The sequence below is a fragment of the Chelonoidis abingdonii genome, chromosome 5, assembly GCF_003597395.2.
Source record: "Chelonoidis abingdonii isolate Lonesome George chromosome 5, CheloAbing_2.0, whole genome shotgun sequence".
Lineage (NCBI taxonomy): Eukaryota > Metazoa > Chordata > Testudines > Testudinidae > Chelonoidis > Chelonoidis abingdonii.
This window is the reverse complement of record NC_133773.1, coordinates 93,410,868-93,428,643: the sequence shown is the minus strand read 5'-3', so window position 1 is coordinate 93,428,643 and position 17,776 is coordinate 93,410,868. Positions and strand designations below refer to the sequence as shown.

Sequence of the window (17,776 nt, the reverse complement as noted above, 5' to 3'; positions counted from 1 at the left end):
ACACTCCCTAGGTAACCATTCAGTGCTTCCCACCCTCCTATGAAAAAGTTTTTTCCTAATATCCGACCTAACCTCCCCCATTGCAAACTTTGACGACCATTACGTCTTGTTCTGTCATCACCTACCACTGAGAAAGTCTAGATCCATCTCTTTGGAACTCCTTTCAGTAGTGAAAAGCAGCTTTCAAATCCCTCTCATTTTCTTTCTTCTGCAGACATAACCAATCCGCATTTCCCTCAGCCTCTCTTCATAAATCATGTCTTCAGCACCCTAATCATTTTGCTGCCCTCCGTGGGACTCTTTTCCAATTTTCACATCCCTTCTTGTAGTGTGGGGCCCAAAATTGGACAGAAGGGAATGAACACGTCCCTTCGATCTGCTGCAATACCCTACCTATACAGCCCAAAACTGCATTAGCTTCTTGGCAATCAAGGGCAACAGTGTGACTCATATCCAGCTTTCGTCCACCGTAACCCTAGGTCCTTTTCTGCACGACTGCTTCCTAGCATGTTCGGTCCCTAGTTCTGCTACAGTGAATGGAGTTCTCCCGTCTACAGTGCAGGACTCTGCCACTTGTTCCTTTTGAACTACAGGCAGTTTTTTTGGCCCACCATCTAATTGGTCTAGGTCCCTCATATCCTATCCCTACGCACTCGAGTATCTACCACTCCTCCCAGTTAGAGCAAGGAGCTGCCTAATTGCTCTAAAAACAAAGTACAGGTCCTCTCATCTTATGCTGGGGTTACGTTCCGCAGTCAGTGCGTAAAGCAAAAATGCCGTATAATCTAAATTACACTGCGCTGTAATGGCGGGCGGAATCGCCTGCACCTACTAGAAACAGTATTTTATATAAACCACGTACTCACTCTCCTGTTAACTCTTGTTCCTTCGTCGAGATCGGTGCTCATATCGCCATTCCAGTGGTAAACGCGCCGGCGTGCACGTTCATTGGAAATTTTACCCTACACTCCAGCGGGCCGGCAGGTCCACCCTAGAGTGGCGCCGCATGGCGAGGTAATATGATACCCCTGCCCGGGCCCGCCCGCCTCTCAGTTCCTTCTTGCTGGCATACTCCGACAGTGGGGAAGGAGGGGGGTGTGGATGGATATGAGTCAACACATCGTCGAAGAAACAACAGTTACAAGGTGATGTAACCGTGTTTTCTTCTTCGGAGTGCGTGCTTATATCCATTCCAGTAGGGTGATTCCAGTCTTCCGTAGCGGTGGGTCGGAAAGGGAACGAGTCACGTGCGCACACGCAGAGAGCCGAAGGCCGCATCATCCCTGGCTGCTGGACTAGGCATAATGGTAGCGAAGTGTGCACGGAGGAACCAGGTCGCTGCCCTAGATTCGAGACTTGCCGTATACCACGGTCAGGAGTTAGCGAAAGTCCGTGCAAGGACGCATTGATGATGCCTGGGCTCTGTAGAAGTGTGCAGTTACACGCCACGAAGGGAGATCGGCCAGGTCGTAAAACATGTTTTTATGCAGGACGTCACCACGGGAGATCCTCTGTGAGGAGACTGGCAATCACCTTAGCGTTCAGCTATTGGACAAAGAGCTGATGTGGACTTGCGGAACGGCTTGGTTCTTTCATATATAAAAGGCGAGCGCCCTGCGACAGTCTAGGGCGTGCAATTGGTTGGTTCCCTACGAGATGAATGAGTTGGGAAGAATACGGGAAGGAAATTTCCGTTAACGTGGGAAGGCCGAACAACCCTGGGAGGAATGCAGGGTGGGCCTCATTGCACCTTGGTTCTCGATGATACGACCTTGTACGGAGCGGTCCACGGCGAAGCTGCGCGCGCAGTCTCTGATACGCAGCCGCCATGGATGTCAAGGCCACCAGGAAGCGTTTTCCCAGGACAATATGAGGCAGGGAACATGTGCTAGCGGTTCAAACTGGGCTCAGGGACAATAAGACGAGACAACATTGACAGTTGAGCATCCCAGGGAGGGCTGGATGACGGAACTGGGTAAAGGTGCTCCAGCGCCTTTGAGAATGACCGAGTACCAGTGGGTGTGAAAAAGACGAATTGGCGGCGCTTCCCCCTTCTGGTGGAAAATGGAGATTGGCTCGCCAATGTTGAACCGGAGAGGCTATAGCCATGGCCTTGTTGTTTGAGGACCACAGTATCCAAGAGATCGGTTGATGGAAACATCGGCGAGGTGGGAAGCGCTTTTCCGCACAGGTTCAGCACCTCAACACCTTCTTGGCTAGTACGTCGTCCTGCAGTAGATGGCTTTCGGACTTCCTAGAGAGTACTTGCTCACTGGGAAGAGCAGTGCAATTCGGACCCGCGTCCAGCAGGAGCACGCGAAGAGAGTGAAAGGGCTGAGGTCCGGAGTGACAAAGCCGCCGTGGGTCCTGCGTGGATCAGGTCCAGTCGTGAAGAGGCGCGGGAACAGGGTTCCACTCCGCAGTCCAGGACGCACAGTACACACTGCTGACGTGGGGGCCCCCCATGCCCGGACAATTATTAAGATCAAAGTCGGGCCTGTCCCTGCGCGCCTCAAAGGCTCCGCCCCTTGGGATCAATGGGAACGGGGGAAGCATAAGAGGTGCATATTCCCCACGGAATAGGAGGGCATCGCTACCCTGAGCCCGCTCGCATGGCACCCTTGGGACAGGAGCAGACATCCGGACACTTCCTGTTCGTCGAGGATGCAAAAAGGTCCCATGTGGGTGTTGCCCCCCACCTGCGGAAAGGTGTAAGGCAATGTCGGCGGGGGGGTAGGGAGAGGGACCCATCGGGGCAGCCTGAAAGACGCGCTGAGATGGCCGCCAGGGTAGTGCGCGCACGCCGGGGAGAAAGGAAGCGCTAGTGGATGCTGTAGTGGGCTATACAAAAGTCCAACAACATTATGGGCCCGCCGACACAGAGAGGAGATCTCTCCCGCCTGCTTGTGACATAGGACACGCTTGGTTGTGTCTATAAAAACCGAGACAACAGCAGCCTCGATCTGCCGATTATGGCAAGGCTTGACAAGCAAGGCGGCACCGCGTCTCAATTCTCGGACTTTGTATACGGAAAGCAGATCGGGAGGAGCAACCAGCGCGACCCTCGCGTCCTCTTAACGGCCCAAGTGAGTCCCCATCCAACGTCCGAGCGTCCGTAGTGAGGGACCATCGAGGGGTGGAGGATGGAGATGGGCGCCCCGCACAGACGACGACTATCCTCCAGCCACATTGGAGGGAGAAGAGTAGTCTTGTGAATGGAATCTCCTTCCTTAGAGGTTTTTAAGGTCAGGGTTGACAAAGCCCTGGCTGGGCTGATTTAGTTGGGAATTGATCCTGCTTTGAGCAGGGGGTTGGACTAGATGACCTCTTGAGGTCCCTTCCAACCCTCATATTCTATGATTCTATTTCATTTCTACATTTTGGGAAACTGAGGTACCAAAGGATAAGTGGCTTCATCTAAGTGACTTCTGAGTTTCAGGCAGACCTATTAACTCAAGAACAGAATCCAGGTCTCTTGGCTTCTAGTACCCTGTTCCATTTGACATTACCCACTAAATGGTATGCTGCTATGTCTAGATGTTGCAGAAGCCCAAGGATAATGGGTGATTTCATGTAATATGTGCTGCAATATCTACAGTATGCACAGTATGCTAACCGTTTTTATCAATGCCTCATTATTTACCTTGTCATTCTCTCCATCTTCCATGGAGCATTACAGGTATAGTTTCTGCAGCCTCACGTCTAAATTTCCTGTGTTTTGATAGTTTCCTGTAACACTTTTTTTAAATTGCATTTGTTAATTTTTATAGAATTTCTCTGAGAATACTCTTTTCTTGTTACATGTTACCAGTACTCTTAAATTCTAATATTGCAGATCTTTTTCTTTTAACATAGGCAGAAACATATGGCTGTTTACTGTAGGGAAGTGGGAGTGGAATGTGGAAACATTCACCTTTTATTCTTGAGAGAGCTGTACTGTTCCTTTCCTTAATTCTAAAGAAACAAGAAAGCTGATGTTATAAGATTCAATAAATGAAAATGTTTTTAGGATCTAGCATTCTGCAGAAACTTTACATGACTCGTAAATAGCTTTTGTACAGAGGATGGTGCTTATGGACTTTAATTGATTCATATATTATTTGCCTTGGCTGTTTAATTTGCTTGTTCTAACTTTGTAAAAGTTCTTTAGTACTTTTTGGTAATTCCATTTTGTCCTGTGTTGCAGGAGATTGTCTGGTACAATAGATGTGATTGGACAGACCATTACTATCAGCAGAGTGGAAGGAAGGCGGCGTGCCAATGAAAATAGCAACATACAGGTTTCGTATTGCAGATTTTCACATGTTGTGTCACTGACCAACAAGGGGCTTTTTTTCCTTTCACCTTATCATCTGAAAAATAATTCTAAACTGCATGGATGAATGATGATGATATGAACAACCAAGGAAAATGAACAAATATAATTTAAAATTAATGTGTTGTATTTAACTCCAAGAAACTCTTTTTGCTGTGAAATCCAAATTGATGTTGTTCAGAAGAGAACATTTTAATGTACTTTTTAGTAAAAAGCAGCAGTGGTCCAACTTCTTTGCTGACTTACACCCAGGCAGCTACATTGACTTAAATGGGCCTGTATAGGGGTGGTGACGTGTGTGTGTGTGTGTGTGTGTGTCTGTAAACACACACACATATATTATAAATATAAATGTCAATTGTATGGCCAGGGTGGATGTTATATTGGAAATAGTCATCTGCCATGCATGCCTGCCCCCCAAATGACATTGAAGTTAAAAAGAAGTGAGGAGAGTTTTCTTAATATGCAATTTAAGAAATAAAAATTTGATTTAAGGCATAAATGGCTTGTAATGAAGGGAGACATTTTAATGAATTTCTTTGTCACTGTTCCACTAGCTCACACTATGTAATAAGAAATTTTAGTGTTTGTGGTCCCTGATTAAATTAAATTGATTTTTGAAGGTAATCAGAGTTCTTCTTCGAGTGATTGCTCATATCCATTCCAGTAGGTGTACGTGTCGCGCGTGGACGCTCGTCGGAAGACTTTTACCCTAGCAACTCCAGCGGGCCGGCAGGTTGCCCCCTAGAATGGCGCCGCCATGGTGGGTAATATATACCCCTGCCGGCCCGCTCGCTCCTCTGTTCCTTCTTACCGCCGTGTCGGTCGTTGGAACCGTGGAGCGCGGCATAGCTGTCCTCCACGTCCCTAGCTTCTCCTTGTTCGTTGTTTATAGTTCTAGTGTTAGTCTTAATTATAGTTAATATAGTTTAGTATAGTTGTAGTAAATAGTTTTCGTTGGATATAGTTAGCGGGCTTTGGGCGCTAGCCCTCTCCCGTGCCCGGCGCCGGGCTCATGCCTGGTTCGCCGGGGTTCAAACTGTGCTCGGCCTGCAAAAAGCCGATGCCCACTAGCGATCCCCACGACGCCTGTCTGTGCCTGGGGGAATCGCACATCTCCGAGAAGTGCCGAATTTGTAAGGCCTTCAAACCGAGGACCAAAAAGGAGCGAGATCAGCGCCTCAAGACTCTCCTGATGGAAGCGGCGCTCAAGCCTTCGTCCTCGGCACCGAGTGCCGCAGCTTCGGCACCGGACCACTCCGGGGCCGCGAAAATGCCACGGCACTGACCTTCTCCAGCACCGGCCCAGGGGCAAAGGCCGTCAACGTCGTCCACCCCAGCTAAACAGGCTCGAAAGGAGCACCCGGCGCCGACTCCGGCCGCGGTGGCCATGCCAGGGACTTCGTCGACTCCGGGCCCGGGAGGTCCGTCGAGTCCAGTCCCTCCCAGCTCCCCACCAAGATCTGGGGTTGAGTTGGTGGTCCCATCGACGCCCGAGACCTTCTCCTCGGCCAGGGACCTTATCGCATTAACGGAGCCCGCGCTGCCCCAACCCCTGGCACCGCCGGTGCGGGTTCTTCAATCAAAGGGCAAGCCGACGACCATGCGAGCGCCGTCCCTGGACTCTCTGGGTTGGCACCGCTCACCGTCAAGATCCCGGCACTGCTCTCGGTCCCGCGAGAGAGCTCGCTCGCGACGCCACTCGCAGTCCCGGCACCGCTCTCTGCGACGGTACCGGTCGTACTTGCGGCGCAGGTCATCTTTGCGCTGGTCCCGACACTCCCGGCACCGCTCTGGATCCAGCCATCGCTACCGGCACCGGGACTCGAGGAGCCGTTCTCGCCGTCGGCAATCCAGATCCAGGTCGACCTCCCGGCACCGAGCTGGTGGCAGGTCCCGGTCTCGATCGCGGCACCGATATGACTCACGGCACCGATCTCCGGCACCGAGGAGGTCTTCGCCGTCAAGGGCACTGGACTCGTACTACTCCCGTTCGGCCCCCCGTGGCCCTCTCGCCAGGGATCAGTCTCTTCGCGAGCGGACAGCGCATACTTAGATGCTGACAGACCGGCCGCTCTCTTCTCCGAGACTCAGCAGGAACGTGGTCCTGAGCAGTGGGGTTTCTGGACCCCCTGGGCTTATCACCAAACCCAGGGCCCCCAGCAAATCCCTCCACGTTCATCCGTCTCCGAACACAGGGCTCCGGAGGCCACTTCTTCACGCCCTCCTCCGTCCCCTACAGAGGAGAGGTCATCTAATCCTCAAGACCCTGAGCACCCGCCAGAGTCAGACGTGGTACTCCAGTTGGAGCCGCCGCCGGATCCACTCCTGCCAGGTCTCTCCTCATCGTCCTCCCCGGATGAGGCGGTGGCGGGGACGACATCCACCAGTCCCCCCCCGCTGGACCTCAGGGCACACCAGGACCTCCTCAGGCGCGTAGCGCAAAACATGAACATACAGGCTGAGGAGGTCTCCGAGATCGAGGACCCGGTAGTGAGCATACTCTCGGCGGACACGCCCACTCGTGTTGCCCTGCCCTTCATTCGGACCATCCAAGCCAATGCCACCACCATTGGGCAGTCCCCGGCTTCCGTTCCCCCTGCTGCTCGTGGCGTGGAGCGCAAATACATGGTAGCCTCGAAGGGCTACGAGTACTTGTATGTTCACCCGCCCCCGTGTTCGCTCGTCGTTCAGTCTGTGAATGAGAGGGAGCGCCATGGACAACAAGCTCCGGCCCCCAAATCTAAAGAGGCACGGCGTATGGACCTACTTGGCCACAAGGTCTATTCCGCAGGCGCCCTGCAGCTGCGGGTCTCCAACCAGCAAGCTCTGCTCAGTCGCTACACCTATAACACCTGGGTGGCGGCGGATAAATTTAAGGAGCTGCTCCCGCAGGACGCTTGTCAAGAGTTCGCCGCTATCCTTGACGAGGGAAAGAAGGTCGCACGAACTTCTCTGCAGGAGGCTTTGGACGCTGCGGACTCGGCCGCCAGGACTCTGGCCTCAGGAGTCGTTATGTGCCACATCTCTTGGCTTCAGGTCTCTGGCCTTCCTCTGGAACTCCAATATACCATCCAGGACCTTCCGTTTGAGGGCCAGGGCCTGTTTTTGGACAAGACTGACCCCTGGCTGCAAAGCCTTAAGGACAATAGGGTCATTATGCGTGCCCTGGGGATGCATACGCCGGTCACCCAACGTAGACCATTCAGGCCTCAACAGCAGCATAGGCCTTACCCCCAGCCCAGGCAAAGACAGGACTTCACCAGGCGGTGGAATAGGAATGGCCGGCGTAGGCAATCGGGTAATCAAGGGGGACAGAACCAAGGTCCCTCCAAGCCTCCCTCCGGGCCGAAGCCCTCGTTTTGAAGGTGCGCCCGAGGGCGCTGTTCCAGTTCCTCTTACGGATCCATCTCCTCCCTTCTCCAACCGTCTTTCGTTCTTCCTCCCGGCGTGGTACCAGCTTACTTCGGACCATTTGGTCCTCTGCACGTTGCGGCTTGGATACCACCTACAGTTTGCTTTGTAGCCGCCCTCCCGCCCCCCTCCCTCGTCCCTCTTCAGGGACCCCTCTCACAAGCAAATCCTCCTCCAGGAGTTGCGAACGCTCCTCGACAAGGGAGCCATAGAGGAGATTCCAGAGAGCGAAAAGGGCAAGGGGTTCTATTCCCGTTACTTTCTGATCCCCAAGGCCAAGGGCGGTCTCGGGCCCATCCTCGACCTACGAGAGCTTAACAAATACCTGGTGAAGTTGAAGTTCCGTATGGTTTCCTTGGGGACCATTATCCCATCCCGGAGACTGGTACGCCGCCCTCGACATGCAGGACGCTTATTTCCATATAGCCATCTTTCCACCCCATCGGAGGTTCCTTCGCTTCGTTGTCGGCTGCCGTCACTATCAATTCACAGTCCTCCCGTTCGGCCTATCTACGGCCCCGAGAGTGTTTACCAAGTGCATGGCTGTAGTCGTCGCCTTCCTTCGACACAGTCGCGTGCATGTATTCCCCTACCTCGACGACTGGCTTATCCGGGGACCCTCAGAGTAGCGAGTCCTCACTCATGTCCGCATGGTCAGGAAGCTTTTCATGAACCTAGGCCTGTTGATCAATGCCGAGAAGTCAGCTCTAACCCCCACTCAGAGGATAGAGTTTATCGGCGCCATTCTGGACTCCACTCTGGCCAGGGCCATTCTTCCTTTGTCGCGGTTCCAGGCCTTGACAGCCATCAACTGCAGGTTGCAGGCAGCACCTTTGACCTCCATACGTACTTGCCTGACCCTCTTGGGCCACATGGCGGCCTGCACGTTCGTCACGGCATACGCTCAGCTCCACCTCAGGCCCCTCCAGTCCTGGCTCATTCCTCAGCTCCGTCCGCCCAGACGTCTGTTGGATACAGTTGTCACAGTTCCTCAGGACGTCCTCCACTCCCTCCAGTGGTGGCTGGATCAGTCCGTGTTGTGCGCAGGGCTCCCGTTCCATCCGCCTCAGCCCTCGCTGTCCCTGACAACGGACACATCGGACTTGGGATGGGGGGCCCATCTAGGTACCCTGCGGACCCAAGGCCACTAGTCTCCTCCCGAACTAGCCCTCCATATCAACGTGCGGGAATTAAGAGTGGTCCGCCTTGCTTGTCAAACATTCCATCAGCAGCTCCAGGGTCGCTGTGTTTCTGTTTTCACCGACAACACGACCACGGTGTACTATGTAAACAAGCAGGGCGGCACGAGATCTCCTCCTCTCTGTCGGGAAGTCCTGAGGCTGTGGGACTTCTGCATAGCCCACTCCATTCACCTCGTTGCTTCCTTTCTCCCGGGGGTTCGGAATATGCTGGCGGATCACCTGAGCCGGTCCTTTCACTCCCACGAGTGGTCCCTTCGCCCGGACGTCACTCTTGCGCTGTTCCGGAGGTGGGGACGTCCCCATATGGACCTCTTCGTATCCCTCAGGAACAGGAAGTGCCTGATGTTCTGCTCTTTTCAGGGTCGTGAACCGAGCTCGGTTGTGGACGCCTTTCTAATTCCATGGGCGACGCACCTCTTATGTACGTTCCCTCCATTCCCGTTAATCCACAAGGGCCTTCTGAAGGTGCGCAGGGACAAGGCCCGCTTGATTCTAATCGCTCCGGCGTGGCCCTGGCAGCATTGGTTCTCCATGCTGCTGGACCTGTCGGTAGCCGATCCTGTTCCCCTGCCTCTTCACCTGGACCTGATCACGCAGGACCATGGCCGGCTCTGTCACCCGGACCTTCCGTCGCTGCACCTCTCAGCGTGGCTCCTGAGTGGCTGACTAGATCTGAGTTGTATTGCTCTTCCCCAATGAGGCAGGTGCTCCTGGGAAGTAGAAAGCCTTCTACGAGGGCAACGTACTCAGCTAAGTGGAAGCGCTTTACGTGCTGGTGCACGGAGCAGCGCTTCCACCCCACCGACGTTTCCATCCGTCTCATCCTCGATTACCTTTGGTCCCTCAAGCAGCAGGGCCTAGCGGTGTCCTCTCTCCAGGTTCACTTGGCGGCTATCTCCACCTTCCACCCAGGGAGCGATGGCCGCTCCGTCTTCTCCCACCCGATGGTAACTAGGTTCCTTAAGGGTCTGGAGCGTCTTTACCCCCAGGTCCGCCGCCCCATCCCCTCTTGGGATCTAAACCTGGTGTTGTCTCGACTTATGTCCCCCCCGTTTGAGCCGCTGGCTACGTGTTCCCTCCTCTACTTGTCCTGGAAGACGGCATTCCTGGTAGCCATCACCTCTGCCAGACGTGTGTTGGCAGCTGGCGCCCTCGTGGTAGAACCCTGTATACGGTTTCCATCGGGACAAGGTGCAACTGAGGCCGCACCCAGCCTTTCTCCCAAAATAGTCTCGGCCTTTCATATTAACCAGGACATATTCCTCCCGTATTCTTCCCGAAACCTCATTCTCTCGTCAGGAGCAGCAGTTGCACTCCTTAGACGTTCGCAGGGCTTCGCCTTTTATATAGAGCGAACCAGCCGTTCCACAGATCCCCCAGCTTTTCATTGCCATAGCTGAAGGGGTCAAGGGGTTGCCTGTCTCCTCGCAGAGGATCTCCTCGTGGGGTGACATCCTGTATCCGGGCCTGTTATGACTTGGCTCACTCCCCCAGGCCATGTGACTGCGCACTCCACCAGGGTCAAGCATCTTCGACGGCCTTCCTTGCCCGCGTGCCTGTCCAGGAATCTGCGGGCAGCGACCTGGTCCTCCGTCCATACCTTCGCTTCCCGCTATGCCTGGTCCAGCAGTCCAGAGATGACGCAGCCTTCGGCTCTGCCGTGCTGCATGCTGCGACCTCTCACTCCGACCCCACCGCCTAGGTAAGGCTTGGGAATCACCTACTGGAATGGATATGAGCAAGCACTCGAAGAAGAAAAGCGGTTACTCACCTTGTAACTGTTGTTCTTCGAGATGTGTTGCTTATATCCATTCCACACCTGCCCTCCTCCCCACTGTCGGAGTAGCCGGCAAGAAGGAACTGAGGACGGCGGGCCGGCAGGGGTATATATTACCCGCCATGGCAGCGCCACTCTAGGGGGTGACCTGCCGGCCCGCTGGAGTTGCTAGGGTAAAAGTCTTCCGACGAGCGTGCACGCGCGGCGCATACACCTACTAGAATGGATATGAGCAACACATCTTGAAGAACAACAGTTACAAAGGTGAGTAACCATCTTTTTTTAGTCTAATTTTTCCCTTGTGGCATCACTATATGGCAGAATGAAAGTTTTTGGGTGCTCTAACTGTGGTCTTATGCTTTCACACGTTCAGGTTAAATTTAAAAGAAATCCTAAGTCTGAATTACCTGAATATAATAATTACGATTTTCTTATAATATTTTTTACTCTGAAATTACTAATATGTAGCCTGAACCCTAACTCCGGCTTCATGTTGTTTTTTAAATCTAGGAATTCAAAATGTTCTTGTTTTGTTTTTAATATTTAGTTTGGTTCATAAAAACATTTTTTAAAAAATATATGTATTCTTTACGTATCTATTTAAGAGGGTATTTTGTGTGATGTATGTTCCTTCCATGGAAAGAACTAGAAAGAGAAGAAAATTTATATTTTCCAACCCATCTCTACATAACAATTGTAACTAAAGGTTTCATATCTTATAGGTTCTTTCAGAAAGATCCAGTGCTGATGTAGACAGTTTTACCAAGCCACCTCCATTTTTCCCTCCGGGAGCTCCACCTACCCACCTTCCACCGCCTCCTTTCCTCCCACCGCCTCCAACTGTCAGTACTGCTCCTCCTCTGATTCCGCCACCAGGTAAATACAGTAAGTTTTATAAAATGATTGAAACAGGAATGTGATGTTTGAAATTATTTTTTTTAATGCGTTAGAGCCTAAATTACTTATTTGATATCCTAAAAGAGATTTTTCAGAATGTTCCTGGTCCCTCTCTTCCCCCATTGAGAATTAAACTGGGAAGGCTAAGACTGAAACCTGTTTTTACATCCTCAGTACTTATAAAATACAGACCTAGATACTACAGAAATAACTAAAACAGGGAGATTATCAAATTTTGAGTCTTGCATGCTTGAAAGTGCCCTTTTAAGTCAGACGCTTTTGTTATGAATATTTTGCTATTGTTAATAATGCAGAGGTATGTTTTAAAGAGGAGCTATGGGTGGCAAAAGAACTAGAGGGGATAATACTAAAAGTGCAGTGGGGCCAGGCAAGGAAGTTCTTGAGCAGAGGAGCAGCTGAGTGGGAGCTGATTAAGATGGGAAAGGTATACTACTCATGGGGGGAGAGACTGATTCAACGTGGAGACAGAGAAGCACACACTTTTTTTTTCTTAGCCTCTCCATTGCTCTCTACCTTCTCCACTGCTGAGCAGTTTTCCTTCCCTTCTGTGGCCTTGCAGAGATCCCACTCAGCCACTCCTTTGCTTAATTGTTTCCCCTGCTGTCTGGTGGTCTTCTAGAATCCTCCCTTCTAATCTTCTCTGCACATGAGTGGAATGAGGATAACTGTGGTAGAGGCAGCACCCTTCCGTTTCTGCAGTGTTTTTTTGGCTTTTCCATGGTCTGGATCTTTCTCTTGGAAGAAGATGCCAGTGCAGCTGCTACTGGCGACCTTTAGGATTGTCAGCTCCTGATACCTGGAAAACAGAATCCTTCTGAATGGCCTGCATCTGGGAAATGGTGCAGCCTAGGGGAGATAGAGGAGAAAAGGTTAAAAATAAAATCCTTCCCCTGCTGTGTATATGTGTGTGTGTGTGTGTGAGAGAGGGAGTGTGAAATTATACGTACAAATAAAATGTAGAAATACGAACATGATGAGAGAATGCTGCTGCTCTGGAGCCTTTATAAAAGTTGTGTTATTGTTAAAAACAGAGCTAATCAAACTTTCAACTTTAAAGTGACCTTTACATTAAATTAATGTGTACAACTCATTGGAAGGAGTTTGAAAATAATTATCTTCTTTTTAATGATGGAAAGGATCAGAGTTACATACTGTAAAAGTTATGCTGATCTCCCTTTTTTTCCTCCTAAGTGAGATGATGATGTTATGTAGGTGTACCGTAATGTTTTTATAAAACCTTTCACATGTCGAGAATAGGCATTTAATGAAATATACACACGTGTTGCAGATCTGTCAAGCAGGTTTGGCTTTAGTCTTATGTTTTACAGACAGGTTTATGACATGCACTTGTTCAAAAAGTCTCCTTCAACATCCTTCCGTGCTTCGAGTAATTTGAAAATAACCATTAAGAGCTGTGGCTTTGGCTCCTCCAGTCCTGTGCTTTAATTGTGCTGCTGCCAGCTCTTTATCTTCAAAGCTTTTACTAAAATAGAATCTGCCATCCCTCCTAGGTTCAGTGGAAAAAAAATCCACTGTTGTTACCTAATATTAACTGGGACTACTTGCCAGAAAATTTAAGTACTCCAAATATAAAACATCCTCCAGAAGCCCCTTTGAAAAAGGATCCTGCTTTGAAGTTCTGTCTCTTGTACTGTATTCACTTACTCTCTTGTGATGCAAATGCCTTTTGAGGAGAAAGTACTAATATTGTTCAGAAAGCTGAACCTGGAAAACTATGAAATACTCCTAGAAAAGTCTCTCTAATTGGCTGTGATAAAAGATGTTTTTTTAATTTGCTAGGATAATTGAAATCTGGGAGGAATTATATTTAGGTGCTGTTGTGATAGTTTTAAAGCTTATTACCTTTTTCTTTCTAATATTCCATTTTAAAAAGATGCTATTTATATATTTATAGCATTACAAAAATATTTTTACATTGTTATATTCTCATTCAAGCATGCCACATAATTTTAAGGTTATTACTTATCTGAGTGACAGCACATTGTGCTCCTGCTCCCCTTCAGTGGAAGCTGTAACATTTTGTGAAGATTTTACACACTTGGACTGAGTGGGGTGGTTAAAGGCAGGGTCCCAAAAAAAGTGCTGGAAGTACATTAGGTCATCTTTTCAGACTAGCCTTCAGATCAAGTCCAGAATTGCAAGGAATGAATCTGTTGCTTCAATGTTATCCTCTCTCAAAAGAAATCATTGACTAACCATTTTGTCTTAAGAGTATCTTTTTAAACATTGTGTTCATCAGAGATAAGAGACTAGAGTGTCCCTCATGCTAATTACCTGATTCTCCTGATATTATGTTACACATTTTTGACATTTATACTATGGAAGGTAAGGTGGGAGATAACTTTCTGTCTACATCAGGGGTTCTCAGACTTCATCGTACCGTGACCCTGTTCTGGTAACAAAAATTACTACACGACCCCAGGAGGCGGAACTGAAGCCTGAACCTGCCTGAGCCCCGCCACCTCCGGCTGGGGGGCTAAAACCCGAGCCCCACTGGCCTGGAGAGGGCAAAGCTGAAGCCTCTGGGCTTCAACCCCGAGCATGGGACCTATAATTCAAGCCCTGACACCCAGGGCTGCTGAAGCCCTCAGGCTATGGCCCTAAGCGGTGGGGCTCGGGCTTCAGTTTTGGCCCCGGGCCCCAGCAAGCACCATTAAAACAGGGTTGCGACAAGCTTTGGAGTCCCGACCCACAGTTTGAGAACTTCTGGTCTAGACCTTTTCACTTGGTGTCTGCTATCTTGAAATAAAGAAGAACTGCTATGCTAACACCAAATAGATTCCAGTCCATTATTTAAAGGGACATGACAAATAATCTTTTCCTAGTGTTAAAGGCTTGAGGTAGAAGAATCTGAAATGTGATGATTTAATATAAAGATCTGTTAGTGAGCCTAACTTACTTTTTGTTAACTTTTCCAAGTTTGGAAATCAATTTCAGTATTGAGACATTTACTATTAGTAATATTGGTTTCTAAATATAAAAGTTAACACTACTAGGTCTAATTTTGGTCTTTGCACACGTCTCTGTAGAGTGCATATCTTAAAATGAAAGTCTTAGTTTTACCTGGGCTCAAGTATAGTGCTATACATTTATGTATATTTTCTTGAGACTTACAGATTGTTGCAACAGGACTCATTTTGTAGAAGGTGTTCACAGATGATTTTCATAGTTAAATAAAATGTTGTTGTATTACCTGTAGTGGAGAAAAACTTATTTTATCCTGAAACTTGACAAATTAGACTGTTTTAGTACAGTAATGGAAAATTACATGCAAAAAGCCAACATTCATTCAGCATTAAGTTTGAAATATCAGTCATTTAAGTTGGAATTCTAAAAGTATTGCTGGGGTAACGTCTCTAAGATCTTTCATTTTTGGTATATTTAATGGCGTATGTTGATAACGCGCAGCATGTTAACAATTATCCAAGAAAAGAGGAATAGAAAATACTCCATGTGTTCAACTTAACTAAGTTAATATTGCCCTCTTGCCCTTCATGTGAAGTATTTTCTGACTCTTTTGGTGCTTGATCCTTCAGCCATCATATTAATGCTAGCTAGCTTTTTTTCTATTAGATTTCCTAGATTATTAATAAGAGTGAGTGTAGAAAATGCCACAGCCAGAAGGTAGAACAGATAACACAGTTTACAAGATCTGCTAATGAAACTAGTAGATCTTGACCGCTTTTATCTCTGGAATTAATGGATTCCTGGAATTACTAGGGTCCTGTTATCCTTTTAGTCCAGATGTCAAGGAGTTGCTTGAGTTCAGACGTTCTGTTACCTCTATTTCCAAAGCCACCAGGTTTTTGGATCTTGCCATTTCCTGCTTCCCATTTCAGGTGGAAAATTAGCTTTTAAGTTTGTAGTTCAAAACCAAGAAATTATAATTTACAACATAAACAATTTAATTGCCTTAGAACTAAGGTCGTTGAAATGCAGTACACGTCAATTCAGACATTAAAAAGCAAGCACATCACTAGTTGATATAAGTCTTATCCAGTACTCTATCTCAGCTTGTATATTAAACACTCTGCTATCATGCATAAGTCATTGGGAAATTTGGTAAGACAGTACAGGCTGCAGTGCCAGCAGAATGTGGCTGACACAGTTATACTTCCATTTTATGCCATAATATGCTCAGATTCCACTGCTCCACAATATATTCGCTTTCAGTTCCTAGAACAGAACCACTCGGAAGTATACATCTAGTTTGTCGATCTCGCCCAAAGCAAAATCTTAACACTGACCTCTGCAAGGTGAAGATATCTTACCTATAGATGTATAGTATTAGCATAAGTCATGAGAAATTCTAAGAATGGACCCTGTGATTGGGTCTGAGCTTTGTTCAGTGTGCATATTAAAGTAGTCGTCACAAAACTGGTGAAAGCACCTTTCCAACCACTCTTTCTGAATAACATGAGGGAAAGAATTGAGTCTTGTCGGGCTCCACAGATGCTGGCTTTCCTAGTGGAAGCACTGTTGTCCATAATGACCCTTATGTTGCTGTTAAGTCTGCCACATTGCCTGTGTGACCTATTTCGGATTCTCATTTGTGCCATTAATGTGAATACCCTTTTAGAGTACATTGGGGCCCATTAATATTACTTGGAGTTTTTAGCTTTTGATTTTCATGGCTTTTGTGCTTTTACATCTTCAGTGTTAATGCTGTGTGGGGTTTTTATATTGAGTTTTGCCCACACAAAGAAGAAAGAAGGGACAAACTTGCTAGTGATTTTATATCAAAATAAATACAACTCTACCCCGATATAATGCGACCCGATATAACACGAATTCTGATATAACGCGGTAAAGCAGTACTCCGGGGGCGAGGGGGGGCTGTGGACTCCGGCGAATCAAAGCAAGTTTGATATGCAATTTCACCTGTAACATGGTAAGATTTTTTGGCTCCCGAGGACAATGTTATATTGAGGTAGTGGTGTACTCAAATATATTTGATTATTTGAATAATTTCTTGGTGCAGTTACTGAAATATGTCGAAATGGAATATGTTTGCTTCAAATTACCCCTGATTTCATTAGATTTTTATATTTTAAAAATGTCCTTTATGATGTTCTAGAAGATGTCAATGGAGTCTTGTGAAAAATAAATTATTAGTAGATGCTTTCATATTGGAGCTGAATGTTTCAAGCTGATATGATTTGATAATTCAAGGAACTCTCTGTAAATATTAACAGATTGTCACCATTCAAACAGAAAATGTTATATTATTTGTAGTTATAATTTTAACAGGAAATACTGCTTTAAACATATTATTTTACTTGTGTATAGAACTGAAAAAGATCATTAATACAATCTGCACAGATCCTCAGGCAGAAGTTTTCAAATTTAGATGCCTAAAAGTAAGACACTTAAATCTATATTTAGACATCTAAGGAAAGTATCTTTACTTTGAGATGTGGTGAGCGTCCATAATTCCAGTTTAAACCAGTGAAAATATTTGCATTGAAATAAATTAGTGGGATGTGTGCTCTCATTTAGGTGTTGAACTTTAGGCGCCCAAGTTTGAAAATTTTGGTCTTACTACTTTACCCTCCGAACCTGCAAAAATTTGTTTTTTCAAGCTCAGTGGGACTACTCTTGTGCATAAAGTTATGAATGTTCATAAGTGTTTGCAGGATTGGGCACTAAGATGCAGGAGTGGTCAGTCTTTTCATTGACTTCAGTAGGCTTTGGATCAGAGCCTCAAGTAGGTACGTGTACTTGGTGAAGTATTGTGATACATATTCTATTAAACCCAATTGTACCTGAGACTAGTTTAGAGTTTGAAACGGGTTTAAATTATGTAATTCAGGTTTGCTCCCAAAAGTTCTTTTTTTCTCACATTAAAAACCAAACTAACAAAACGACAACACAGCAACAACAACAAAACGGCTTTGGGTGTGTGTTAGCTTTCTAGTTTTTGAATGTTTTGGGTGTGCTTGAGTCACATTTTCAAGGTATTATTTGCAACTTTGAAATATTGAAATTTACAGGAGTTTTTGTTGTTGTTGTGTTAATTCAAAACAGTTCGCAGGAGCTGAAGTTTTAAATAAAACCCCAAATATCATGAGACTCGAGATAAAATGACAAGTTGATAACACTGAGACAGCTGTGATTCTTACCCTAAGG

At 47.6% G+C, this 17,776-nt stretch overlaps 1 protein-coding gene across 15 annotated transcripts in view; it reads left to right on the top strand.

Annotated features, from left to right (window-relative positions):
- The window catches only part of FIP1L1 (factor interacting with PAPOLA and CPSF1), a 93,151-nt gene that overhangs the window by 38,309 nt on the left and 37,066 nt on the right, over positions 1 to 17,776 (top strand). For all 15 annotated transcript variants that reach the window (XM_075066458.1, XM_075066460.1, XM_075066455.1 and 12 more), the window contains 2 exons: positions 4,187 to 4,280; positions 11,431 to 11,584. In XM_075066458.1, coding sequence (XP_074922559.1) covers positions 4,187 to 4,280; positions 11,431 to 11,584 — 248 coding nt within the window. The remainder of the gene's footprint in view (positions 1 to 4,186; positions 4,281 to 11,430; positions 11,585 to 17,776) is intronic.